Here is a 13,417-nt window from a genome sequence, read left to right as displayed (position 1 = left end):
TCAGAGTGACTCAGAAAATGGGATGAGGATCTGCTTAGTCCCATTTAAATACAAAAGAGTTATGTTTACATGCAGGGGCCCATCAGATCCCTGTAGTTGCAGGCTGTGTGAGCCATCATGTGGGTGCTGGGAACTGAACCTGGGTCTTCTGCAGGAGCAGCAAGCAGTCTTAACCACCTTGAGTGCAGAAGCAGAGGATAGATCACGAGTCAATTCTCTCCCTTCCGCCCTGTGGGGACTGAACTGTCGGGCTTGGCAGCAAGTGCCTTTGCCGGATGAGCCATCTTGATGATCCGGTTCCCTTTTCCTTTATCTGCTCTAAGTGTATACAGAGGCATTTCAGCACTGTGAAACAGGCAATATGACTTGATTTTGGTGAATATACTTTATTTTTCATAAAAATATAATTGTACAATGCTCTTCTGAGAAAAAACATCCTTCATTGCCCCCAAATACCATGTGGTTTAATTATCTCTCATCTTTAAAAAAACGAAATATGCATTTTAAAATTTATAACATGCAGCTGATTTCTGTGAAATATATTTATTTTTGTTAAATTTACTTGCTTTTAACTAAAAGTGAAGCCCAATTTAAATATTTTTTTTTTTTTTTTAATAACCAGCCAAAGCAAATCCATCACAGTTCAAAGATGGTAAATTCTAGATGGCGATGCTGAGCACTGTCTGCAAGGCAAACAGTGGCAGGGATGGTGGCTATATGGTTGTCACAGAAAAGAAATTAAGAACTTCAGCTACAGCCTAAAAGCTGACCAGACCAGATCAATTCCATATTGCACCAGTTACTTTAATATGTGGAAAGTGGATTCTAAAATTATAGTGGATTCTAAAATGATAGAGTTGGATTGGTGAATTCACAAATATATTTTCTCCTTAATTTTTGAGATAAAAAGAAAAAGGAGACAGGCTCTGTTGACTGAGGCACATGGCCTCTTCCTGCCCTGGGTGAAGGCCTTGGGATCTGTCCTCTCAGCCTGCTATCCTCTGGGAAGGAGGCGCAGTCGCCTGCAGTGCCACAGGATGGAGATGGAGATGCTCCAGCTCTTGGGAGTCAGGACCAGTGATCAGATCGCAGGCTTCTGAGGAAGAAGGGCCAGCACAGTTCCCAGAGCAATCAGCACGTCCCCTTCAAACACTAAGGGCCATTCTCTTGGTTTGATTTCTCTAGAACACTAAAGCGATACAGGCACAAGAATAAACTCGAGTGTATTCAACTTCACTCCAAGGCCAACTGCTCTACTTGGGGATGACCCTGCATCACAATTAGAGCCTGCAGAGTCATTAGCACAGTGCAGACATTCCACTGAGGGCCACATTCATCCTGGAATGTTTGCTTTGAAATCAACTTTCCTAGAGAGTTCTAAGGTACTGAACAAAGCAACATAAAGTCATGGGCTGTTCTGCAGAGTAATAGTGTATGACTGAGTAGACCAGCTGGCAGAAACACACCCAGGACAGTCTCAACACTATATTTGAAAACACTTAAATTCTGAAGGGTCTGAATATCAACTACCCTTTGTCTACATTTATGGTCCTAAGAAGATATTAAATACCCTTAAATGCCCATTTTCTTAAACACAGAGAGCCCCAGCAAGCTGGGCTAGTGGTCTGTCGGTGGTCACACACACCTAACATGGGATCTAAGTTTGAAGCTTGAGATCTAGGGATCTTGAGCTAAGGGGAGGCATCTGTTTAAATGCCTGCCAAGAGACCCATCTCGTGTCCCACATCACAGAAAACCTGCCAGGCATGTCTGAACCATGGCTTGCAAGCTGTACATGCCTCAGAATAGCTAGGAATGTGTCCCAGCACAAAACTGTAAACTCACTTAAAACATTCAGTTCTCAGGCTTCAAGTCACAATGTCAAAATGTTGGACATGCCTGAAGAGTATGACACCTCCTCACCCTTTGCCAGTCTGTAGCAAACACTTCTTTTTTGGAAGCCAAGTTCCTGCCTCATCAGAGTGAGGAACAATTGTAGTTTAGCAGCAACAGAGAACACAATATCTGACTGAACTAGCAAGAGTGAAGAAGAAATTCCTCATCTTGGCATATCCTACTATGAGCTCTGCCCCTCAACTCTCACTCCCTATCGTGTAAATGCAGCTGGGATGGAGACCATACAGGGCCACCTGCCATTCCGTATGCCTGCCAGGCCCCAAGCTGCAGGGTAAGGCACAGCTCAGGGTGCCCCGGCACAGCGGAGGCACAGGCTAAAGCAGGCACAAGCACATGGTGGGTTCTTTCTGGCTCAGAACACATTCACAAGGACACTCGCGTCAGGGAAGACACTGAATACTCTGCCAAGGGCAGCAGCCATCAGCATCGCCAGCGGTGCGCCTGTGCTCTGACAGGCGGGAAGGCAGACACTCAGTCTCAGCAGCTAGTTTCATTCTATGTTCTTCAAAAAATTCCATGCTTTAGTTGAGCACACAAGTAAACGTGTGTGAACATTCACTCCTGTCTACTCCATGTACATGTAGATATACAACAGAAACACATGTGAACCCACACACTGCAGGTTCAGATAATGAATGCTACTGAAGGGTACTTTTCACCTAAAAATAAAACATGGCTAATTCTCCAAGCTCGGATTGGGCCCTAGCCAACTTTCATAAACACAGTGTGAGGAGACAGCAAAAGAGGCTGTCTGTGGCGTTCTTGTTGGGTTTCTTATGTACATTCTTTAAAACAGGCATATCACTATGGATTATAAAAATAGAAATGTGTATCTGTTAATATATACTCACAGCTTGTGCTGGAATGGCTCACAGACAATCAAACATTACTCAAGTAAATATAAAGGAGTAACATTGGGTCCATAAAGGCTGAGAACCACAGCAAACAAACATCCTGTTTGGTTTCTTTTTGCAGAGTGATTAAAACATGAAGAGAAGGGACAACTAAACACACACATAAACAAATACACGAATTACATAGGAAAAATATAAATTAACCAAAAAAGCCATACGGCTAAGGTGCAAACATGCGCTTTCCATCCACTTTCCTCTCTTCTTGTGGTTTCAGGCGTCATAACTTGTTGACCAACATGGAGAACAATACAGAGCAGGTCTGAATGTTGGCAAATCTAAGTGTTGAAAATTAAAGCAAAGGCCTTCGTGATGTATAATCACACGTTTTGGTAGAAACTTCGGATTTACAGAGATGCCTACTGAGCAGTAAGCGGTAGGGGGAGACAAGAAGCAAAGTCCTGCCCATGTGTCCTCCATAGTCGTTAGACCATTGGCTTTGATCACTGACTCCATTTTATATGCTCTTCACCCTGGACAGAAAACAAATACACCAGCAGGAGAATGTTTTTAGTCACGAGGTTTGATCACTCCAGTTTTAAATTTGTGAATTTGTTTATTCATTTATTTCTGTGTGAGTGTGAAAATGAAGAGGCCTCACCACATCAGTGCAGCCATGACAGGTGCAAACTAGCAACACTGGGACTAGGCCTCACCCTTACAATAACCAGGAAAAACCGCATGATCCCCTGGGGAGCAATCAGAATTGAGACAAGCAAGTACTGGATGCTCCAGAAAATTAAGAATAGCTTACCTACCTTATCCCTAACTGATACACAGGTTGCCAATTTCCTTACAGCAACACCAGTACCAATCCCTGTTTGACAAGACTCCTGCTACCCAACTCCTGCCAAACCAGGAGTTCTATCCCCATCTGAATCTGGGATCCCCCCTCCAATCCTCTACTCCTTAAAACCCTGCCATCGCTGAGCTCAATGTTCTCCCTGATCCAACAGCCATTGGAACTGACAGAAAGTCCAAGCTCAAGCTTGCAATAAAAGCTCTTTGCTTTTGCATATGAACTCTGACTCCTGGTGGTCTGGGGGAGGGGGTTCACCACTCGGGCATAGCATGTACAGGCACATGCCATGGCACACATGTGGAGGTCAGAGGACAACCTTACATCCAGTCTTCACTTCATGGCACATTTAAGGCAGGGTCTTTTTGTTTTTCGACCGTGTATACCAGAACTGCCACCCTGTGAGCTTCCAGAGACTCCTGTCTCCACATGCCCTCTGGCTATTGAAGCACTGGGATGGCACAGCAGACTATCGTGCCTGGCTTTATGATTCTGGGATTCAAACTCAGGTCCTTGTGCTGTCACAGGAAGCACTTCACTCACCGAACAGTTGTGGGTTTTGGAGACCGGATTTTATGTATAGCCCAGGCTTGTCTCAAGCACTCTATGTAAGAGGATGACCCTGAGCCTCTCTTGTCAAGTAATGGAATTACAGGTGTGTACCACCACACCCAGCTACAGTTCTTCACTTTTTCTTCAGGTTAATATATACAGGAAGGCTTGTGTTGATGCTATTGTTTGTTTTGTTATGAGACATGATCTTACTCCATCCCAGGATGGCCTGGAATTATGTTCATCAGTGGATGGTTACACTGATGAACTCTAGAATCAGCTGGGAGAAGGTTTGTGGGGGTTTACTTTGTTGCACTAATTGATATGTAATGGCTTACCTTAACTAATGGTGGCACCATGTCTGAGACAGGGGACTTTGGACTGCATTGTGTGGACAAAGAGAGCTGAGTATCACTACTCTTTGCTTCTTACTGGGGATGTGCTGTGAGCAGCTGCCTCAAGCTCCTACCTCTGTGACTTCCTCACCATGGTGGTCTGTATTTTGAACTGCAAGCTAACATAGATTGCAGTGGAATGATCCTTCTGTACACTGTGAAAGTGTATCACTCTCATTGTTGACAAGAAGCTGATTGGCTGATGGCTAGGCAGGATTTTCAGGGAGAGAGAATGCTGAGAAGGAGAGCAGAGGAGTAACCAGTCAGATGGAAAGGAAGCAGGACATGCAGGAGAGATGAAAGCCAGCCTTGGGGCAGCACATGGATGAATAGAAATGGGGTAATTTGAAAGAGTGAGTTAGTTAGTAATAAGCCCGAGCTATCAGCTGAGCATTTATAATTAACAATAGTCTCTGAGTGGTTATTTGGGAGTGGGTGCTAGGACACAGAGAAACTGCCTACAACAAACTCTTTTCCAGTTGGTTTCATCAGGGTATTTTATCACAGCAACAGGAAGAGAAACTAAGACAGTAGTCCAGACTGACCTCAAAATCATAGTAATCTTTTTGTCTCAGCCTCCTGAATGATCAAATAACAAGTGTGAGTCACACGTTCAAGTACTAAGGCTTTTAAAAAATTATAAATATATAGAAAATTAGTTATGTTGGTTATTTTAATAAGGCTTTTAATAAATTATAAATATATAGAAAATTAGTTATGTTGGTTATTTTAACTAGTTTAATTCAGATTAAGGTGTAATGTTATCTACTAAAAGTTATCAAAAACCAAATTCCTTTAATTTCCTAACTTTGAGATTATGTCTCACATAGCCTAGGTTGTCTTGCCTCCACCTCACTGGGCACCCAGTATGGCAACATTTACTTATAACTGTAGCCCTCCTAATAACAAGGAAAAGAAGGAAGTGCCTGCCATTTTCATCCTCCACCTCCTGGGTGACAGATTACACACCGAAACCATGACATCCTAAAACCTTCACTCTCTTCAACCAACAAACACGTGCAAGACATGAGTCTCTGCGTTGTGTCACCAAGGAGGCTGAGCTCATTGTGCACCCTTGATTATGGAACCTTTTCATGTGATGTTAAAAGCACCAGCAACAGATGATAAAAGAAGCTAACCAGAGTTAAATTTTTGTATATCCAAGGACACTATCAATAAAGCGACAACACAGCTGAGTAAGCAGGAGAAAAGCCTGCAGACCACACACCTAGTGCCTAGAGCAAGAGGGAACTCCTAAAACTCCACAGCAGAGCATGGGGAAACATTCATATCCTAGCTCACAGGAAGCTAGGGAGGAGGATCGCTGAGGTTCAGCAAGCTTGGGCTGGACGGTGAGACTCTGCCTCAAAAGAACACAAACAACATAAAAAAGTGTCAACAACATAACAAAACACTTCACTGAGACACTGGCAAACTTAAACATGTCTCCAAAAAGCATATACAAATGGCCAATGCCCACAAAAACAAAACACGGAATCAGTATTTATTAAGGTATTGTAAATGAGGTGCTCGTGAGATGCCTCAGGGGTTAAAAGTTCTTTCTATCTAATCCAGGTGACCGGAGTTTGATTCCCAGAACTGACATAAAGGCAGGAGGTGTTGTGGAATGTTAATTTAAGATGTGTTACATTTGTTTATGCTGTTGAACATTTGTTTAATGACCAAAGATGCGTTGCCTTCTTATGTTTCATTTGGTTAACTCTGTGAAGCTGTGTTACTTTGCCTGTCTAAAACATCTGATTGGTCTAATAAAGAGCCGAATGGCCAATAGCAATGCAGGAGGAAGGATGTGTGGTGCTGACAGGCAGAGAATAAAGAGAAGGAGCAAGAACAAGGAGAGGAAGATGCTGGGGGCCAGCCACCCTGCCACACAGTCAGCCACAGGGTAAGAGGTAAAGCAAGATACACAGATTTAAGAGAAAGGTAAAGCCCAGAGGCAAAACATAGACTGGCTAATTTAAGTGAAGAAAAGCTGGTTAGCCAGAGCGTGTGGCCTTGGACCCCGGCTGCCAGCCCACACCGGGAGACGGTGGAAGCTATTTGACCATGAACCAGACTCTCACCCTCAGCCCCGACTGCACCTAGAAGAGTGCTCACCATAGCCAAGGCACCACTGACACCGGGAGGAGGGCCCCAGAGCTGTGGGTCTACCTGCCTGCAGTGAAAGCAGTCTCCAAAGGCTCAGCTGCCTGCACCTGAAAGAATGTGCAGTGGAACCACAGCGCCCAGCTACACCAGTGGGAGGGAGCGGGAGGCCTGGGAGCACAGCCACCTGTGCTGATTGGAAGAGCTGCACAGACGACAAGGTAAGAGAGCATTGGACAACAGAGAACGATGCAGCACCAGCAGAAAACAGCGGTGCCACATCAGTAGACCTAAACATCCCAACACAGACGAAAGCAGGAAAACTCTGATGACAGCTTATGCTGGATATGATGGGGGCCAAGGGGAACACTCCCCCATTGCTGGTGGGAATGTAAACTCGTACAGCCACTTTGGAAATCAGTATAGGGGTTCCTCAGAAAACGGGGAATCAATCTACCCCAAGACCCAGCAATACCACTTTTGGGCATATACCCAAAGGATGCACATTCATGCCACAAGGACATTTGCTCAACTATGTTCATAGCAGCGTTATTCGTAAGAGGCAGAACCTGGAAACAACCTAGATGCCCCTAATGGGGCTTGTCCTTCTGTATACATGTTTCTCATATTGGTTGATGGATAAAACACTATTTGGCCAATATCCAGTAGAGGCAGAAAGATAGGCAGGGCTAGGAGATGAGGAGGATGTTGGGGAGAGATGCCACATAGAGACTGGGAAGTTAGGATGTGCCAGGCATTCTCTGGTAAGATGAGGCTATGTAGAATTACATAGATTAGTAGTTATGGGTTAATAGTTAAGAGAGAGCTAGCCAGTAAGAAACCCCAGCCATAGCTAACAGATTTATAATTAATATAGTGTCTGTGTGCTTACTTTGGGACTGAGAAACAGTGGTGGGACCTGGCAGGACAAGAAACTCCAGCAACATGCCCCTTAACCAAATAATAGATAAGGAAAATGTGGTATATTTACACAATGAAATATTACTTACTCATCGGTAAAAAACAATGACATCTTGAAATTTGCAGGCATATGGACAGTGCTAGAAAAAGCCATCCTGAGTGAGGTAACCCAGACCCAGAAAGACAAATATATTATGTACTCACTCATAAGTGGATATTAGACATAGAGCAAAGGACAACCAGCCTACAGGGCACACCCCCAGAGAACCTCAGTAACCGAGGACCCTAAGAGATACACGTGGATCCGTCTAGGAAGGGGAAAGACAACATCTCCTTTGTAAATTGGGAGTGTGGTGGGTAGGGGGAAGAGTGGAAGAGGAGTGGGGAAAAATGTATAACTGAATAAAAAACGAGAAAAGCTGGCTAGAAACAAGCCAAGCTAAGGCCAGGCATTCATAAGAAAGAATAAGCTCTGTGTGTGATGTATTTGAAGCTGGGTGGTGCGCCCCCGTAAGAGTAAAGAGTAAAATCAACCAACACGGAGAACAGATTCCACAAAATCGTCCTCTGAGCTCTACACATGCACTGTGTACATGCACGCCCAATCAAAGCACACACAGTACCAAACACAATGGTACTGCAACATGCTCACTAGAAGGGCTATAGTTTAAAAACAAATGATCAATCCATCAAACAGCTTGGACACTGGGCATGGTGCCTGCTAGCACAGATCTGTAACCTCGTCACCTGGGAGGGGAGGCAGGGGCAGAAGGATTGCAGGAAGTTCAAGGCCAGCCAGCATAGTAAACATGAGTCCTAGGTCATCTAAGGTAACATAGCAAAACTCTTTACAAAAATAAATAAAATAAAATAAAGCCATAATCCTAGTACTCATGAGACAAAGGAAGGTGAATCTGGGTTTGAGGACAGCCTGGTCTACAAAGTGAGATTCAGGACATCCAGGGTTATGCAAAGAAACCCTGTCTTGAAAAACTAATAAATGAATAAATAAAATTTAAAACAAAACCCCAAATAGGGCTGCAACAGTGGCACATGCCTGTAACCCTGGCTACCAGAGAGGCCGAGGCACAAGTATTACTTGAGCCCTGGATTTCAGTCCCAGGCAACATAGTGAGATCTCATGTCTCACAAAAAAGACAGAAAATGGCAAGTATTGATGAGATGTAGAGAAAGCACTGTTAGTGGGAATTTAACACACCTTGGCCATCATAGAAAAGAGTTCAGCAGTCCTTAAGAGAGTTAAACAGAATTCCTTATGGCCCAGCAGTTTGACCCCAGGAATACATGCGGAAGAGCTGGGCAGGCTGAAGGCAGGAGGGTCAGGGTGCAGTTTCTCCATAGTTACACAGTGAGTTGAGGCACCTCCCTCCCCCCGCCCAGCCAAGTCAAGCCCATACATGAACACCTGTATACACATGTTCACAGCAGCAATGTTGACAGTATCCCAGAAGCCAGCAGATAGAAACAAATGCCTATCAAAATGGACAGATGGATAGACCACCATGGTATGTGCATCTATAAAATAATGGATCATAAGAAAGAATGAGATTCTGATACATGGTATAACATGAGTCAGTCATGAAAAGACCAGACTAAGTTAATGAAGTCAGATGCAGAAGATACTAAATGATCCCAAATATACGAAATGCCTACAGTGGATTAATCTATTGGGACCTCGGGTCCATGGTTGCAAAGGGCTGTTTAATGGTCCAGGGATCTTTTCTATGGTAATCACATATTTGTGGTTAAAGATGACAGTTGTGTAACACCACAAATACACTAAAAGTCTCTGCACTGTAATTTTAAAATGGCAGATTTTTAAAGCTGCCATTTTAAAGTTCATTTCATGTCACATGAATTTCACCTCAACAAAAATAAAAACCACCCTGGGCTGGGCACGTAGAGAACTTACCTAGTTATTTCTGAAGCTATGGGTTCAATTCCCCAGCACTACAAAAGAAGAAAAACACCTTCAGTTACAACTTACTGTAGCAAGAGCCTGGACTCTAAAATTTCACTTGAGAGACCCGGGGCCTCACCCAGCCACTCTATTTCTCCTCTCCTTTCCTGTTTTGGTCTTTGTCCTGGGACTGAATGGTAGGCCTAGAGCAATGGTTCCATCCTGTGGGTCAAGACTCCTTTAACAAACCTCTATTATCTCCAAATATATCTACATTACAATTAATCTTTATTTTTGAGTTTTTGTTTTGTTTTGTTTTAAGACAGAGTTTCTCTGTGAAGTCCTGGCTGTCCTGGAACTAGGCTTGCCTCTGCCTCCCACGTTCCGGGATTAAAGGCATGTGCCATATCACCTGGCTTACAATTCATAACAGTAGTGAACATACTCTGAAGTAGCAATGAAAAATAATTTTATGATTGGGGATCACCAAAAATGAAGAACTGTTTTAGAGTCAACAGCTCTTTAGCACTGTTATTGGATTAAATGTCTAAGTTAAATGTTAAACTACCTTGTAAGCTGTGAGTAAATGCACATGTAAAAAAAGTTGTATTAACACTCTGAGGGCCACTTTAAATTATGGTCTGTCTACCATATATTCACCAGCTGACTGGGCTATTCATTCTGTCTTTTGACATGGGGTCTTTCTATGAAGCCCATGCTGGCCTCCATCTCGAAGCTTCCCTACGTGACGGCCGAGCACGTGTACACCACCACACCCTGCCTTCTGCTGGCTTTCACTTCAGGGTTTGGGATCTTCTACCACAACACTTGCTGACTAGCAATCTTAAAATGACATCAGTGCTCCATTTTATTTCAAGTCTCACTCACTCCACCTTGGGATGTTTCTGTGGACGGTACTCACACAAATTGGTGTTAGCATCTGTCTTCCCAGCTTTGGGATGCCTGCTTGAGTTCTGTTGAGACTTGTTCTGCTCCTCTCCGGTGAGTAGGGCCCTTATTTCAGAAGGGATTTTCCCTTGGTCCATTGCCATGCACCATTGCTTGTACTGAAATATTTAATACAGTTAAGTAAAATGCTAAATTGGAGTTCAGATAGCATGTGTGGAAATCCTAGATACAGGAGCTGCCCTGAGGGCTTGACTGTAGCTCACTGCTAGAGCACTTGCTTAGCATGCAAGAGGCCTTGGGTTTAATATCAAGTAATGGGTGAGGGGAGACTCTCTCTAGTAAATATTCACTAAACAACTACCAGTGGTAGCTGCACACACTACTATTACATGTATGAGAACACACACACACACATTCTACCACAGTGTACACTATAGACTTTGGGGGTATACAAAGATTCTGCCCTCAGGCAACTTATATTGCAGAAGCCAAAGTAATAACATGACATATAACAGACCAAATTCAACATAAAAATCAATAGCAATGTATTACAAGAAATAAACGGAAGAGCAGCCATCTGGAGCATCTTAATGCCTTTATTACTTCTTTGCTTTTTGTGCATGGGTACAAGTGCATGCCTGTGTGCATGTCTCACTGCATGTGAGTTCATGTAGAGACTAGCAGTTGATGCCAGTGTCTTCTGAATTTCTCCCCCATTATGTTTTGAGACAAGGTATCTCCCTGACCTGGGAGCTCACTGATTGGCTAGATTGCTGGCCAGACATCCCCAGGGACCCTCCATCTCCCCTGCCCCTAGCACTGGGATGTCAAGTGTGTGCCACTGTCCCTGCTATGTGAATTCTGGAGACTGAATTCATGTTTGCATAGCAAGTGACTCACCCAGTCATCTCCCAGTGCCCCTTAAGAATTGTATTATTATTACTGCGTGTATGAGCTCACATGGCACACACAGCATTTATGTGGTAATCAGAGGACAATGCTGTGAGCTGGTTCTCATCTCCCACCTTTATGTAGTTTGAGGTTCACTGCTCAGGACGACAGACTTCTGTGTTAAGTGCTTTACTCAATGAGCCATCTTGGCCCCTTCCTGTTTCTAAATTCTTTAGGCTTGGATCATTGCATGTGTGGAAGTCATATGACACAGCTGTGTGTGTCAGTCCTTCTCTTCCACCTTCAGATAGGGTCATTTGTCATTTGCTGCTGCATATTCCAGCCTAGCTGGCCCCAGAGCATCTGGATACTGGTGCTTTTGTCCTGCATTTTGCCAAGGAGCATTGGGATTACAGATGTGTGCTGCCATGCATCCAGCCTCATGTGGGTGCTGAGGGTCTGCTCTCAGGCACTTTGCTCGGCCCTATGGGTTTTATTTTTAGATGGTCTCATAGAATTCAGAGGCTGGCCTTGACCTCCTGATCCTCCTGTCTCTATCCCCAGGCATGCACTACACTACACCCCGCTTCCTTACTTTTTTTGGAAAGCCAGATTTGCAACAGTCATGGTAGTACCCTCTCTTCTCTCACCTGTTACCTCATCCCTGAGTTTACAGTTAAAGGGTTTTCTTTGTTTTCTCTACTCTCACATTTCCTCAATCACCGTTAACTCTGAATGCAAAGTGAATAAACCCATGGGAACACAAATGGCAGCCTCCCATGCAGAATCATGGACTGTTATGTGGCTCTTTCCACTAGGAATACATCGTGAGCATCCTTCTGCATCAGTAAATACTTCTGTGCACTGTGATTTGGGGGGCACAGGCCCTCTGCATCTTGCCTCAGCCTTCTAAGTGCTTCTCCAAACTTGACCGCATTGTGGCCCCCATACTTGTCACAAGTAGCCTCATCTATGAATACAGTGCGATCAATATCTCAACAGCCTGCTATTGCACTGTTGCCTTTATTTGGGGGTGGGTTAAGACAAAGTCTCATTATGTAGCTGGAAATGACCTTGGGCTTCTGCTCCTCTACCTCCTGAGTGCTAGGGTTACAAGCATGTGTCATCACACCCCATCTCATGCAGTACTGGCATCACACTCAGAGCCTCATGCTTGCTAGATAAGCACTCTGCTAACTACACTACATCCCCTTCCTGTTTAACTTTCATCACACTCACTACAGTGATGAGCACGCATGTGGAAGTCAGAGGAAAGCCTGCAGGCACTGGTACTCTCTAGCCACAAGGTGGGTTTTGGGGGATTAAATGAAGGTCATTGGTCTTGGTGGCAACACCTTTACCTGCTGAGCCACAAATGGGATCCTTGGTTCTTTTTTTTTTTAACTCCCCCTCCCCAATTTGGGGAGGGCCACAGCTTTTTTTTTTAAGGTTTATATAATTTATATAATTTACGCATGTATGCCTACACACGGGAAGAGGGCACTGGATCCCATCACAGATGGTTGTGAGGCGCCATGTGGTGCTGGGAATTGTACTCAGATCCTCTGGAAGAGCAACCAGTGCCATCTCTCCAGCCCCCATTTTTTCTACCACCAGCACTGTACTAAAAAATGCCTATTTGCCTACAGTGTGGCAAAAAAGATGAACATTCTTTCCATTGTTTGCCGATTAGACAGTAACGGCTGGTATGACTCCTGTTTTACTGCCAGTCACTGACAGCCAGGTTAGGATGGGTGTCTGTCCTGTTGCTGAGACTTTACCATTTCCAGTTCCTCTCGGAGTGCACATATAGCTCTCTCCCGGCTGGACACCAGCTCCTCCAAGTACTGGTATCTCAGCTTTTTCCTGGCCCGGCACTCTCTTGCACTCTGTCGGCTCCGCTCAAGTTTTGCTTTCAAGTCAATTTTGGCTGGCTTCCGTCCTCGTTTCCCAGGCTTCTTCACTTTGCCTCCAACCACCTTCAGCAAGAGAGAGGAGACACGGTTTTTCTTTTTAGTTTTCTTTATGACAAAGCAACTGTGGCTACCTATTAGCAAGGAGAACGCTTATAAATGAGGGAGTGAAGTCTACAGAG

General features: G+C 44.3%; 1 protein-coding gene across 1 annotated transcript in view; it reads right to left on the bottom strand.

Moving 5' to 3' along the window:
* Positions 1-366: 366 nt before the first annotated feature.
* The window catches only part of Crebl2 (cAMP responsive element binding protein like 2), a 30,143-nt gene continuing 17,092 nt past the window's right edge, over positions 367-13,417 (bottom strand). Inside the window, exons 2-5 of the mRNA XM_051173203.1 lie at positions 13,104-13,301; positions 10,445-10,589; positions 9,535-9,572; positions 367-3,301 (exon numbers count right to left, since the gene is read on the bottom strand). Coding sequence (XP_051029160.1) covers positions 9,559-9,572; positions 10,445-10,589; positions 13,104-13,301 — 357 coding nt within the window. The 3' untranslated portion in view covers positions 367-3,301; positions 9,535-9,558. The remainder of the gene's footprint in view (positions 3,302-9,534; positions 9,573-10,444; positions 10,590-13,103; positions 13,302-13,417) is intronic.

The sequence above is a fragment of the Phodopus roborovskii genome, unplaced genomic scaffold (assembly GCF_943737965.1).
Source record: "Phodopus roborovskii unplaced genomic scaffold, PHOROB, whole genome shotgun sequence".
NCBI lineage: Eukaryota > Metazoa > Chordata > Mammalia > Rodentia > Cricetidae > Phodopus > Phodopus roborovskii.
This window is presented reverse-complemented; position numbering and strand designations above follow the sequence as displayed.